Source organism: Anolis sagrei, chromosome 5 (assembly GCF_037176765.1).
Source record: "Anolis sagrei isolate rAnoSag1 chromosome 5, rAnoSag1.mat, whole genome shotgun sequence".
Lineage (NCBI taxonomy): Eukaryota > Metazoa > Chordata > Lepidosauria > Squamata > Dactyloidae > Anolis > Anolis sagrei.
The window spans coordinates 83361768-83374800 of NC_090025.1; the positions used below are offsets into that span (position 1 = coordinate 83361768).

At 37.2% G+C, this 13033-nt stretch overlaps 1 protein-coding gene across 2 annotated transcripts in view; it reads right to left on the bottom strand.

Annotated features, from left to right (window-relative positions):
- Nucleotides 1–13033, bottom strand: part of PRKAR2B (protein kinase cAMP-dependent type II regulatory subunit beta) — an 80752-nt gene that overhangs the window by 40129 nt on the left and 27590 nt on the right. For both annotated transcript variants that reach the window (XM_060778375.2, XM_060778376.2), the window contains exon 2: nt 10475–10510. In XM_060778375.2, coding sequence (XP_060634358.2) covers nt 10475–10510 — 36 coding nt within the window. The remainder of the gene's footprint in view (nt 1–10474; nt 10511–13033) is intronic.

The window sequence follows — 13033 nt, forward strand, 5'->3', positions numbered from 1 at the left end:
AGTAATAAAAAGAGTAAAATAATGAATGTAGCAGTAAACAATTATAAAGTAAAAAAAATAATGTAATAATTATAAAGTAAAATGATAAATGTAATAATAAATAAATGTAATAATTATTATAATAACAACAACAGAGTAAAATAAATAATAACAACAACAACAACAACAACAACAGAGTAAAATAATAAATAACTATGACTTGAGTATAAACCGCGGGGGACATTTTCAGCCTGAAAAAAACTGCTGAAAAACTAGGCTTATACCTGAGTATATACAGTACATTTAACAAAAATCTCAGAACTATAGCAATGGACACCACAATCTCCACCAATCTCCCAACAAATATGTCTCAAGAGCCCCTAGCCCACTCTTACCACCTACTGAGAGCAAATCCCATTGAAATCTATGGGACAAATAAGCAGTATTAAGAATAGACAAGAAGTGAAAGTTAAAGAAAACAGAAATAAAGTTACAACTGTTCAGCAACTTGCAACTGTTCAGCAACTCGCAACTGTTCAGCAACTCTTGTGGCAACAGCCACAAGAGCACATTTAAAGAGATCATCCTGTAATCCAGTAGCCCAATCCAACAATGGAATAATTAGGGAAACAAGAACAAGGTGAGTGGTAGGATTGCTGAGTGGGGGCCAGCTTGGGTACAAAGATCTACCACAATGATACATGGAGCAGGAAATGCCAAATGTCCAAGAAAGGAAAAGACAGTAAGGATCAATTGCAAATATACATTGAATAATGAAGAATATCAAAGAATTTCAAAAGAAAATAATTCTGTTTTATAGGCAAAGCCTTTGATTGTCTAGCTCAGGGGTCCTCAAACTTTTTATATAGAGGGCCAGGTCACAGTCCCTCAAACTGTTGGAGGGCCGGATTATAATTTGAAAAAAAAAAAGAATGAATTCCTATGCACACTGCATATATCTTATTTGTAGTGCAAAAACACTTTAAAACAATACAATAATTAAAATGAAGAACAATTTTAACAGATATAATCTTATTAGTATTTCAATGCGAAGTGTGGGCCTGCTTTTGGCTGATGAGATAGGTTTGTTGTTGTTGTTTTGTGCTTTCAAGTCATTTCAGACTCAGGTTGATCCTGAGCGAGGGCCGGGTAAACAACGTTGGAGGGCCATATCCTACCCCCGGGCCTTAGTTTGAGGACCCCTGGTCTAGATTATTAAAAAAAAAACCTACTGATTGTTCTTTTAAAAATTAGTGTACCATTACATGTCAGCATCCTGATGCACAGTCTTTACTCAGGACAAAAGGATAACATCAGGATAAAATAAAGAGAAATAGATGGTTTTCAATTGGCAAGGGGAATCAGGGAAGGATGCATTTTATCACCCTATCATATATAAAGCAAAATTAGACCCAGAGGATGGAGGCATGTGAACTGAAGGAACATCAACAATTTATGGCATGCAGACGACTATCCTCCTAGCAGAAAATAGCAAAGACTTGGAATTATTTCAGAAGAAAATACAAAGGCAGGTTTGTAGGGGAAATATTAATAATTATATTGCAATATAATCACAGATTATTTATATAACTTAAAAGTAGATTATGAATGCATTTTAATTGTTCAAGATTTTCCATACTTTGGCTCAGTAATAAATTGGAATGGAGACTGCAGTCTAGACATCAGAGCTAAACTAGGACTTGGTAGGGCAACTATGAAGATGAGCCCCTTAAATGCCAAGATATCCATTGAAAACTAAAGTCAATAAATGCTAGAAATTAGGATGCTGAAAGAAAATTTCAAGGGCGTTTTTAATTTGGGGTGTGGGGTGTGCTCGCATTCTGTTCTTTCTGTGACTAAATTATTTGTGTGCAGACCTCAATTGAAAATTGTACAAATGAGGGACTTCAACTTAAAATGGAATTGGCTACATTGAATAAAGAAACACATCCACTTTTTTATCTGGTGAAAAGACAAGTGTTGTATGACAATCCACAACACACCATACAGGATGTCCAATTCTTTCCGCAGTCGCTTTTCTCATTTTCACATTGTGACATGCAGCTTTTCTAAGGCCTGTCCATAACTTAACTGTACACGTTCCAGATGTTATAAACCAACATTTAAATATTAAAAGAAAAAGAAAGTGTGAAAATTACCAGATTGCTATAAAATTCCATATGTTCTCTGTCTTCACTTGTAATCTTGTCAAGTTTAAAAACACATAAACAAACCGTTTTCAAATACCCTTCTATTAACGTGGAGGGGGAAGGGATGGAAACCGAATGATATGCAAAAGACCCACCATCTCCAAAGTCTGAAAGTTGAATATGAAACATATCACTGCTGAATGCACAATACAAGAAGTCCAAAGTGTTTTTCTTGCAAGATGAAACCCTATTTCCCTGCAAAATTAGAGGGACTACCTCCTCATGTATTTAGCAGTCAAATATCAATGACATAATGTTTCTACAATGAAGAAGTAGCTTGACTTCTCAGAAACAGTAAACATGAAATCCCACTCATGGTGTATAGTTTATCTATAATAGGTAAAGGTAAAGGTTTCCCTCTGACATTAAGTCCAGTCGGGCCTGACTCTGGGGGGTGGTGCTCATCTCCATTTCTAAGCCGAAGAGCCGGCATTGTCCGTAGACACTTCCAAGGTCATGTGGCCGGCATGACTGCATGGAGTGCCATTACCTTCTTGCAGAAGTAGTACCTATTGATCTACTCACATCTGCATGTTTTCGTACTGCTACGTTGGCAGAAGCTGGGGCGAACAGCAGGAGCTCACGCCACTCCCCTGATTAAAACCTGTGACCTTTCAATCAACAAGTTCAGCAGCTCAGCAGTTTAATCCACTGCGCCACCAGGGGCTCATGTAACTCTTAAATTGGGGGTAGTTTATTCTCCCTTTTTTACTTTCATTGTAGTAGATCAATGTGAAATAGGAGCCAAGCTTAGAGTTTGTAAGATAGCTACAATAGCAACGTAGCCAAACAAAATCCTCTAGTTCTGATGGTTAAAAAAAGATCTAACATAAATTCTGCAGTTAGAGAAGAAAATGAAGATCTCATTTTTGACCAGGACGTGATTTGAGAGCCTTTTTCTATTCAAGAGGGCAAAAGAGGATTGCACAGCAAACAATGGTAAACCTGACAGCTACACTATGTCACCTAACAAATCCCAAGGAGAGAGACAAGGCTAAAAGCCATGTCAAGAAGAGTATTTAATCGCTCCTGACACAGCTCCAAAAAGAAGTACATGAAGACTGCAAACGGGCACTTGCCCCATTAGAATGTCAGATGAGAGACTTCTCAAATAAGCTGTCTTTGCCTTACCCAGCTTAAAGCGCTCCCTGACTGTGCCCAAGCCTCATGCAATCATCTAGCTAACTAACAACAAATTCTTTATATCAATTAGTGAGAAGACTTAAATGAGACTCCTATGAAAGCAAGCATGAAAAGCAAAAAGCTCCTTTAGAGCACATCTCAATAGTTATTTCTGGTATCATGTGGAATTTACTAAGTGAATAAGAAATAATTGGTACGTTTCAACACTGTATTGGTAACTACATACATGTAATTACGAATGGCCTAAGAAACTGACCCATAGAACAAGCTTTAAACTCAAACAAGGTGCTCCACATAACAAACATCAATGTCACGGACAAGTACGGTACATCAGGATGACATGGCTAGCTGCCCTCATCCCCGTTTCCGAACTAAGAACAGAAACCAGAAGCAGGCAAGTCATATCATCCTGAAGTGCGCCACCTGCCCATGCCACAGGCCTCCATAACCTGGAGCAGCTATCTCAAATTTTTCAATCATAGCGTATCTAAATATGGAGCAGTTATTGATGCATAATTCTAGGTTATGAATCTAGAATTATGCATTGTACATTTTAACTATCAACTATGCTATTTCAATATACCTTTTAGCCAGCCAAATGTCCTTCAGATCATCTATGGGCTTTCCTCAGTATATTCTAGTTCAAAATCATTGGAAGGAATACCAAAGAGCATCAATCATATCTTACATATAAAAATATAAATCAATTAAAAGTTGTCTGAAGCAAAAGGAAGACATGAGGACCTTTCAAATTATGCCTCTTGGGGCGAACAAAATCATTAGCTAAACTCCTAGTGCCAAAATGGTTATTCCTCCTTCAAACCAACTCACACCCAGATTTAAAAATCGTACCCTCTGGAAACATTTAGCTGAAAAGTGTATTATGAAATGAAAAAGATCAAGGATTTGTGTGTGTTTGTGTACATGCTCTATCTAATATAGGAGACTTTGCAATACATAACCTAAGAAAATACTTTGAAGCTTTTCTGACAATAACTGATAGGTTAGCATAAGAGTTAAGGAGCAAAGACCTAAATAAAATATTAATATACCGTATTTCAAACTCAGGTACTGTATTTAGAAACATACAGAAAGTACAACACCTATTCCTTAGTGACTTAGTAACAACCTGGAGGAAATAGATTTCAATATTTACACCACATCCATAAGAGCAATTTAATATTATAATTATTTTTATTTGGAAGACAAAAGGGAGCGATTTAAGGATTTATGATAAACGGTAGATAGGAAACATGAGATCTCTTTGTGAGAAGGAAGTTTACATCTGCTAACCAATTAAGAGTAAAGCTACATAATATCATATGTAGCTGACTATAAGAAGTGTGAATACTTTCTTTTGCTCAATATTTAGATAGAACAGAAGACTCTTAGAGTGACTTTGCACTATGGAAGTAAGTACTTCAAAAAGCCAGGTTATAAAAATATACAAATGGAATGGTCAAAATCTGGACTTTTGCATTGACAGAAAAATTAAATAGAAAACTCTAGTATTTATCGGGAACAAATAATGTAAATGTATTTTTGGTATCACTTTCTTAAATTTGTAGTGTGGGTGAATTTCCTACACAGATTCCTAGGATTCTGAAAGAATCTGATTTAGTGGCAAATAATATGAAATATTATGCTAGTCTGGCTAGGCAAAATTTAATTTGTTTTTTATTGTTACTATTTAATGTTTCTGACCCATTTTTCAAAGCATAAAACAAAATATAAATGTGAATGTATAAATGTGAAAATTTTTCCACAAGATGCAGCAACTTTACATTTTCCTCCCTCCTATGTAACAATTCCATTTGAACAGTACGGCTATTATGCTGAAGTACAGCTAATAACACATTTTGATGCTACCATTGAATTCCACTGGATGTTCTCCCAATTCTAAATACCTTTTGGATTTTACAAACTGATGCACAGTAATGAGGCTTATTTGAATGGAAGCAGTTTGAGAATGAACCATGTGCTGAAATCCTGGCAGGTGTTTATACTCGAGGCAGACCCCTTCTTTTCAGAAGGCAGAAACTGGTTTATTTCTTTTTGCTTGAAGAAGATAGTGTTTTTAAAGACATGCATACCATATCTCTGGGCTCCTGGAAACAGTGCTGTTAGCAAGTTACTGGAAGGTCAGAAATGATGTAAGGAGAAGAGATGACAAGTATGAGCTGGAATAGCCCAAGGTTAAGGAGCCAGGTCATAAATCAATATCAGAGACCCAAATAGCGCAGCAGTAAAACAGTCATAAAATACTGAAGGTGGGATTTGTAAGTAGCCATCAAAAATCTCAAGCAGATATATTACCCAGGGTTGATATATATTTATTTATTTTGGTCAATGACCAGCATTAAAACAAACACTAAAAGGTAAGTAAACATAAGTTTAGGCATTAAAATAACAAGTTATGAGAGTTAAAAAAATATTAAAAATTTATATATTTGAATAACAGTGAGAAAAGATGAGATAAAATAATAGAACCTTTTAAGTCTGTGATAGCATCCCAGCTATTGCTGCTGCACAAAAATAACTTTGGCTTGAGTTTTGTGAGACTGGTCAGGCAAAAGATAATCAATATAAAAACTTTGAGGTCTCCCTGGTATTTTTAGAAAAATTTGGTTCATAAAATGTTATCGAAGGTCTTAATAAAAAAGAGTAGTACAACATGTCCCACAGTTTCTACTGCCTCAGCGTCAAGGGACATAGGGTATGCCGTTTGTATTATTTCCAGTGTTGCTCAGAACTTCCCTCCTGCATTTGGTGTTGTTGCACTGAAGAGAGAAATTAAAGTAAATCATGGCTATGTATGCAACATAATGTATTAAGGTCATAAATACCCCAAAGGCAACACATTTTGTCTGATCTTGGAAGCAAAGCTGTGTCAGTCCTTGTTAGTTCTTGGATGAGAGACCACAACAAAAAACGGTTGTTGTGGCTATATTTCAGAGGAAGGAACTGACAAAAACATCTGTGAATATTCCTCACCTAAGAAAACTCTATGAAAATCATGAGGTTACCACAAGTCGACAATACTGGGTGATGAAGTACTGGGAGAAGACGTTACTGGGTAGACCGATTACCGTATTGTCGCAATGGCTGCAAGAAGCACTGCTGTCTTGAAGTCTAAGGTGTAGCATATGGAGACAATAGCAAGCACCCATAATCATATGTTGTGGACACCCAGAACAGGGCAAACTCAGCAAAACAATCTCGAAAGAGGAGTGGGGTGGGTTGAAGATGGGAAAGTTTTGTTGGTGACAGAAATGGTGTGGGTTGCAGCAGTAAAGGAGGAGATGTCTGAGTTACTCTCGGTGGTGTCAGGCTCAGCGGCGGGACTGGTGAGGCACTCCACTGCATGGCGCTGGATCAAGGGAAGTAATTGGGTCCCTAATCCTGGAGTGGTCGAGGGGGATCACCGTGACATCTGGGAGAAGGACAGGCTGGACAGCTTCTAAAAATGAATACCAGCAGGAGCAAAAGGAGCAGTGATGTTGGTAGTGTTTTTGGTCATAATAAGGAATTCCAGGTTAGACTTAAACTTTTCATCAGTCTCCGAATTAAGGAGTCCAGTTGTACAAAAAAAATGAGTCTTTGTAGCAGCCCATGGTATTGTAGAACTCTTCTCCAGCACCACATTTCAAGTGAGTTGATAGTCCTCCTGGTTTTCTTTCTTCACTGTCCAGTTTTTACAACCATACATTGAAATTGAAAATACTATACTATAGTCTCCCCAAATTTTGCTGTTTCCTGGTAGCTTTCTGACAAAAACCCTGTCAGTTGTGGAAGACTCTACCAGCACACAGCCTACTTCTTCAATGGAGTATGCAGAAGGCAGTACATGCTAGGAATACATACTTGGTCACATTCAATTTGAAATACACAATTTATTGAATTCTGGTAGCAATTTTGATCTTTATATTCTGGAAACGAGATTTTTCAAAGAACTGAAATTGAGACTTCATTAGAACCCACAGTAAGTAAGTCCACACAGGCTGTGCAGGGAGCAGCAGGTGATTCTTTGAATAAAATACTGCCTTAAATAAAGGGGTGGTGGGCGTATAACAAACTGTTCTTGTATGTTACCATCAAATACTGAATAGAAGCACTTCTAGTCAGGGCTCCAGTCCAACTAACATAACTAATCTTGTAGTGCTCTTTGCGGTTAGGAAAGAGTAGGAGAGAGTAGGAGAAAGATAAAAAGGACTCATTTTCTCCCTTGTCCCACTACCCTGCTATAAAGGACCCAATGGATCCGATTTTGGGCTGACTCTCAAGCCCATCTATATAGGCCACATACAGTACATCATGACTGATCCAGTGGAGAGCTGGCTTGGCAACTGTCCACATTGCAAGGCACTGAACCAGCCCAGCAACTGGATGAAGTCCACACTGCCCAGTGGCACTGAACCTGGTTCAGCAACATCACCCTTATCATCCCACTCTTGTCCTCAGCTTAGCAGCAATCACTGGATGTGAACCGGCCAATGGTTGTTACTCACTGCATCTGCTGGCACTGGTGGATCAAATTTGAACAAGTATACTATTTTTCCCCTTCCACCATTTCTTTTCTTGCTCATGTGAAAGACTTGAATCAATCGTGAAAAAATCCTGACATTCATAAAAAGCCACGATGTGATGTCACTTTAACCCAAAGCAACGTCTCCCTCTGGCTCTTTTTAAATTTCCCTAAATTTAAAATCCCTTTTGGGGGCCAGGACTGGCAAAAGCACCACCAAAACCAAAGCATCCTGAGAGAGATAAAGACATTCAGGGGGATTGATTTGCAAGGAATTGTGCCATCACAGCTGCTGTGACCAATTATGACTACGCAGAATGAAAAAAAAATGTTAACAGTCACAGCATGTTACTTGGAATATCTACTCAATAATTAACAGCCCACATTATTGTCAGCAGGTGCTTCTACAATTAACCTGTGGCTATTTAATTGGAGGCTCTGCCAAGAAAAAGAAAATCTTTCTTAAATATGTATCTTAACACAGATAAACCCACGTTATTGAAAAATATCAGAAATGTACCATACACTGCTTGACTTTAAAGACAGAACCCTGGGTAACAGAACCACATATAGGATGGTTGCTGGGTTTTTAATATCCTTCATAGTTTTTGTGTATTGATCCCAACTGTTTGATTTTGGGAGATGTATGACTTTTGTATGTATGTAAGAATTTAAAACATAGCTGTGCCCATCCTATCAACCTAATCTCTTAACATCAGTTTGGTTTGAGTTAAAACCCTGTCTCTGAAATTAAAAAAAAACAAGCCCAAAAATTGGCTAACTGAATAAAAGAAAAATGTTTTGCCAAAGACCCTTTTGAAAAGATCTATTTTAAGGCAATGTTGTAACACTCACATTTAGTAAGTACTTTCTGCGAGAGAAACAGGTTTTAAAAAATATTATTTATGGTTGAAGTTTGTTCTCTTGTTTCTTCAATGGCTCATATGATTGATTGATTGGTTGGTTGGTTGGTTGAATGATTTGATTGACTGATTGATAGATATTCTGCCTTTCTCCCAAAATAGGACTCCACGTTGCCATTTAATGAGATCCAATTTAATAGTATATCCTTAGATTGTTGCTTTTTCTACTGGTTTATTGTCTTACTTTGGAAAGATGAACACCCTACACTTAAAAGAGATCTAAAATATAATAAAGATGAATAAATAAATAACTGTCACGAAGTGTGAATTCAGTTACAAGGTGTTGTGAAGCCTTGCTCTTGGTCTCAGAATGAAATTCTTCAGTATTTAATGTATTGTCGAAGGCTTTAATGGCCGGAATCACTGGGTTGTTGTAGGTTTTTCGGGCTATATGGCCATGGTCTAAAGGCATTCTCTCCTGACGTTTTGCCTTCATCTATGGCAAGCATCCTCAGAGGTAGTGAGGGTTCCTGGAGACCTCACTACTTCTGAGGATGCTTGCCATAGATGCAAGTGAAACGTCAGGAGAGAATGCCTTTAGACCATGGCCATATAGCCCGAAAAAACCTACAACAACCCAATCTTCAGTATTTCATTGCAAACGTATCAGTAAATTTCTAAATCAAAACATGAAGATTTAATGAGTGAAAATCTAATGCTTAAGAATTACATTATTACAACGTAAACAATTTAAATGCTTCTGCTTTTAGCCTGTATTTAGGAACATAGTAGTAATTAAGGAAAGCACTGTCATTCTAGTCTTTTTTCCTGGTGAGTTTTCATAATGGAAGAGCTAGTGTGATGTGGTCATTTGAAGGTTGGACTAGAAGGCCAGGTTTTGGATCCACTAAGCCACGGAAACACACTGGATGACCTTGCACACGTCATACTGTGAGGCTCAGAGGAAGACAAAGGCAAACTCCCTTTGAATAAATCTTGGGATGGGTTTACTTTAGAGTTCCCATATATTGGAAATGATTTGAAGGCACACAACAACTTCACCCGACAGGGAGCTTTGGCGTGGGCTGGTCCATGAGTCGGAAACTACTGAACGACTGAACAACAACAACTACTACTACTTCACAATTGGCCCTGACATTTGAGAAGATGGTACAACATTTAGGTTGAGAAAATATTTGGATGTTCTTGACCACTGTGGAAATACCTACAGAACATATGGTAATTTTATTTATATCTGTCTACATACTCTAGATCAGCATTTCTCAAACATGGTTCCCTAGAAACCTAGGGTTCCATAGGAGGTCATGACTGAAAAAAAAAAACGTTCTATGAACTGCAGGTATAATAACTTTTCAAGTCAGAGTTCCTGGAGACCTGAAAAATTCCTCCAGGATAAAAAGGCTACAGAAAATATAATTACTGGTGTCAAGAGAGAGCCCATGCCAGTGTTAAATGAGATTCACACTCAAATGGGACAACAAATTCCTGCATGGCAGTTGTACAACAGCCAACTGAAATCACTTGATGTTAGACATTTTTACACTCTAAAATTAACAAGGTTTTGTCACAAGACAACTATTTCAGTTTTTGGGGGGAGAGAGTATAGAGCTAAAAGGAAACAAATTAGTTCTACAATAGGTAATGTTAGCATTCTTAAGTAAAGCAATAATAAATTAGAATTTGAAACATTTCAATAGCAGGAAAAGCAGAACAGACAAATGTAGTACACTGACCTGATGCCCGTCTGGTGAACCGGTTTATCACTGGAGCTAAGAAATGAGAAAGAGAGATTTTGTTAGAAAATTATGATAAAAGTAAAGAAAAAAAGGGACACGGGAATTAAAAAAATGTCAACAAAGTTTTTAAAATATTATGTTTATAATATTTTGCTGAAAATCAGACTTGTGGTGGCTGGATACAGGGATAAAGACCAGTATTGTTTCTCAAAACATCATTTCATAATGAAATTCAAAGGCACTGGGAATGTGTAGCCACTCCCTCCTACACTGCCACTCTGACCTCACTTCTCCTTTGTCTCATTCAGTCTTCGAGCCTCCAAAGCTGCTTTCTATGATTTCTGCCTATTTAAAGGATTCCATGAAGTATGTTTTTCTCATGCTTTTTCACAGCCATTTGCCTGCTAACACAGACTGAGTGCTACACACCACAAATTCAGGCTGGGAAGAGCCACATACTTTGACAAGCGTATTACATCCCTTGAGCTCTAAGCAAATGAACAGAGAGCTGAAAGAGCACTGCAGTATTCTGCCCACCCATGGAAGAATGCATTTCCATGGCTAGAAGAAGAAAGAATAACAGCCAAAGGGAGCAATGTTTTGCAAAAATTCATTGAAAGTCTACTACTATTTCTTAATCTGAAGTATCTTAACATGTGGTTGGCTCAAAATTTAAAATGCATTCTTGTTGAAAGGGAGTACTTTCAATTTGCACTTCACTTTATAACTGGTGTTAAGCCTAGGACACTGGACAGAAAAAATGAAAGACCTCAGTCATTTGAAAATGCAAGCACAGCTTTTAGCAACTAACATCTGGAATTCAATTTCCAAATACACTGATAATCTTCCTACAGACATTATTTGCCACATCATAAGAAATACCATACTGATTTCTCTATGATTCAAAGAGATTAATACCAAAAACTTAATCTAACATTCCTTAATAATTAATGATGAAAACATTTCATTTGCATTCAACTTTTTCAGATATTCGGTGCTCAAAACACTGCTCATGAAGTAGCAACTTAGACAGTAAACCACCACAATGATCATATTAGCCCCATCCTGCCTCTAAGCAATTAAAACCATTTGCCTAAATCTAGTGACTTTTATTCTGAACGAAGTAGCTCCACTGAATCAATGGAATTCACAAACATATGCTAAATTTCAGTCGAATCAGTGAATTGGCTCTAATTGTGAGTAACTGGATTTAAGCCATTATTAAATGTTCAGTTTTAAATACATAGGTTCACTACAGTGAAATCTTTCCAAGAATACAGACTGACATAAAATATGGTTTTATACTAAAATGTTATTTTTCAGTTTACTCTCTACTACACTATCTACACTTGTGCTGGAATTTATTTTTATCTTATGGATTTGCCATAAATTTATCTTCATCTTATGGAAGTTCTGGCCTCTTCTATACTGCCATATACTTCAGATTGTCAAATTAGATAATCTGCTTTGAACTGGATTATATTGTTGAACTCAAGGCCTAGGAATACCTATGACCACAGCACCACACGAGAGTCCAGAATATAAACAGTTTACTATAGAAACACATTAAAAGTATATGCAAAACATCAGGAATAAAGAAAGTAGATGTATAATTTAAAAAGGTTTAGGAAAAGATGATAATTCAAACAGTGAGCCAAATGTCCCATGCAGATCCCAAGGTAAAACAGTTCAAGTCACAAGAACACAATCAAAAGATATACTGAGTAAAACTTGAGCAGGAATATAAAAACAAGAACATAGAATATTTCCAGGAAACTTAAATCCAAAGCCAAAGGCTTGACTTAAAACAAGAATCAGAAAACTCAGGTCTACCTTCTCACTTGAATGCTACATTGCCTGAACTAACTCTTAGGTAAACAACTTGCTAATTAATAGGCACCAATGTTTTTCCCCATGAAATATCTCCCCAACTTTCCCACATAATCTCTCTGACCTACAATGCCTATTTTTTGCTCTGATCTGTAAACAAAGACCATTGTTGATCTCCATAACTCCAGGTTATAGAGTTATGGAGCCTTCTGTATCATTTATCTCTTCGCCCAACTCCTTATCTAATGTTGCAGTTTCTGGCTCCTCTGACTGACCTTGAAGTCCTGAACTTTCCAAGTCAGATTTCTCACAGAGAGAAGCATAATTCCCCTGACTTGAATCTTCATCATTTAGAGCCCTGGGAAATCCCACAGGCAATCCCATAATCCTCTCTAAATCATCAGTGAACCAATCAGCCTCAGGAGTCTCAAGCTGATCTCCAACATATATGACTCTACACTGCTATATAATCCAATTCAAAGTAGAAATTTGGTTTTTTATGACAGTGTAGAATGAGAGACTTCCAAAAGAGCAGGGTTTGAAAAATTCAGGGCCAGGGTTTGGTTTATTGAGTCACTTCGTCTTCCTCTTTTCCTGCTGCCTTCAACTTTTACCAGTCTTCCTGACTTTATTCCAAGGATTACTGCATTCACAATATTGTTTGGGAATAATGTTTGTTTCTTAGTGCCCTCTCTGACTTTACTTTCTTACAGGCAATTCACCTCC